The sequence below is a fragment of the Cyclopterus lumpus genome, chromosome 11, assembly GCF_009769545.1.
Source record: "Cyclopterus lumpus isolate fCycLum1 chromosome 11, fCycLum1.pri, whole genome shotgun sequence".
NCBI classification, from domain to species: Eukaryota; Metazoa; Chordata; class Actinopteri; order Perciformes; family Cyclopteridae; genus Cyclopterus; species Cyclopterus lumpus.
This window is the reverse complement of record NC_046976.1, coordinates 21974090-21976334: the sequence shown is the minus strand read 5'-3', so window position 1 is coordinate 21976334 and position 2245 is coordinate 21974090. Positions and strand designations below refer to the sequence as shown.

Genomic DNA, 2245 nt, shown 5'->3' with positions numbered 1-2245 from the left:
AACCGGGATGAATGAATGAATTCATGTGGCTCATCTGACTGACACACACACACACACACACACACACACACACACACAGGAGCTCTTTAACGAGAGCGTGGCTTCGATTCACTCGTCAAAGACTCTTTGTTGACTTCTTAAACGCTTTAAAACATTTTCTTTTGTTTCGTTAAACTCGGGTTTTAAATGTTTTATAATTCTGCAGCTTTTCTGTATCCGAAGGTGAATGGAGGCGGAGCTCCATTAGAGACATTGTTTTCATGTTCAGCACGAAGAGCCTTCACAAGGCTCTGACCCGTAGTACCTTCTGGATTCAATCCTGTAACCTTGTCTCCTTCCACCTTCCCTCCTTCCTTTGCATCACTCCTTTTGTTTTTCCTCTGCTCAGCACAGAGAGTCCGTTAGGAGACGAGGAGGCAAGAGGGGAGGATTCGAGGAGTCGTTCTTCTGGTTTCTGACGAGTGCAACGAGATGGAAGAGAGCGGCGATGAGGGGGCGTGGCTTCATTTATCCTCCGATTGGCTCTCTGCCGCCGCCAATCTGGGATTTCCACCAATAAAGAAGAGGAGAGAAGTAAGGGGGCGGGGTTTATCTCGCAGGTGAGGTAAAAGCTGAGTGAGAGCTGATAAAATAAAATAAATAAAATAAAAAGAGGAGGAGGAGGAGCTAGTGTGCCTCTGTCTTTGAGGAGGCGCTGCCCTCTGCCTCCTCCTCGCTCTTCATCACCGTGACGGAGCAGACGGAGGAAGAGGAGGAAGAGGAAGGGTTGACGTGCAGCTCCACCGGCGTCAGCGTTATCTCCACCTCCCCCCGCTCCTCGTGCAGCGTGGGCAGAGGAAGGGGGTGGAGGTGTGGAGGAGCAGCCGAGTTGTTGTTGCTCGGCCTCGGGGCTTTCTGGATGACCTCCACCATCTGGGTGCGTCCCGCCGCCGCCAGCTCCCAGCCGGGGTTCCCCGCCGCGCTCTGGAAGAGCAGCAGCGGGCGGCCGCGGCGGTCCGGTTCCACCGCCGCGGCCGCCTGACACTGCACCACCACGCCGCGGTGCTCCATCAGCCTGTGGCCCTGACTCAGAACCAGCCCCGGCTGGTCCTGGATCACCAGCTCCAGTACCGGCTGCGAGGAGGAGGAGGAGGAGGAGGAGGAGGAGGAGGAGGAGGAGGAGGAAGAGGCCTTCTGGATGACGCCGCCGGTCAGGGAGGGGATGATGGGCGGGTGGGGGGGGGGGCTTGGGAGAAAGAGCGGCGGGGGGAGGTGGAGGAAGGGCGTCCTCGGGCCGGGGTTTCCTCGGGCGACCGCGTTTCCGTTTCACCGGCGGAGCGGCGGACACTCCGACGGCGGTGCCGCTGCCTGACGCCACCGCCTCTGGGGGGCGCTTGTTGCCGTTCCCCCGCGGTTTCTGCACCACCGAGGTGGGGGCCGCAGCAGCGTGCTGAGGAAGAGGAGGAGGAAGCGGGGGAGGAAGAGGCGGCGGGGAGGCGATCTTCTCCCGTTCGTACGACAGACAGCCCGGAGGCAGGATCATCACCGGGACGGGCCCGCCCTGCTGCTGGGGCAGCGCCGCCATTGCAATGACCTTCACCCCCCCGGCACCGGGGGCGTCTTTGGGGGCCAGCGAGGGCGGAGAGGAGCGGACGGAGAGCTGGGTCTTATCCGGGATGGAGCTCCGGGGGAGGATTCTGGGTAACTGCTTCATGAAGGCCTCCACCTGCATCACAGGAAGTTACTTATTGATCTGTTATTGATCATCAAACGAAGTCTGACCGCTAACAGAAACTCTTTTCTCGTAAAAACGTACCGCCGGACGCAGCGAGGAAGAGGAAGAGGAGGAGGAGGGCGGAGCGTCCAGGCAGGAAGCCTTGGCTGCTGCAGACGGTCTGTCTGCCAACGCCGACTTCAGTGAAGACGAGGACGAAGAAGAGTCTCCAAGTTCCTTCTGCGGACAGACAGGAAGTGGCGATTAGCAGACAGGAAGTGGCGATAAGCAAACAGGAAGTGGAGATAAGCAAACAGGTAGTGGTGATTAGCAGGAAGTGGTGATAAGCAGACAGGCAGGAAGTGGTGATAAGCAGACAGGAAGTGGTGATTAGCAGACAGGAAGTGGCGATTAGCAGACAGGAAGTGGTGATTAGCAGGAAGTGGTGATAAGCAGACAGGCAGGAAGTGGTGATTAGCAGACAGAAAGTGGTGATTAGCAGACAGGAAGTGGCGATTAGCCGACAGGTAGTGGCGATTAGCAGACAGGAAG

General features: G+C 58.1%; 1 protein-coding gene across 1 annotated transcript in view; it reads right to left on the bottom strand.

The window, feature by feature from the left end:
* Positions 1 to 666: 666 nt before the first annotated feature.
* rfx5 (regulatory factor X, 5) overlaps positions 667 to 2245 on the bottom strand; it is a 16786-nt gene continuing 15207 nt past the window's right edge. Inside the window, exons 10-12 of the mRNA XM_034544540.1 lie at positions 1796 to 1933; positions 1241 to 1705; positions 667 to 1113 (exon numbers count right to left, since the gene is read on the bottom strand). Of these exons, the coding sequence (XP_034400431.1) occupies positions 667 to 1113; positions 1241 to 1705; positions 1796 to 1933 (1050 nt within the window). The remainder of the gene's footprint in view (positions 1114 to 1240; positions 1706 to 1795; positions 1934 to 2245) is intronic.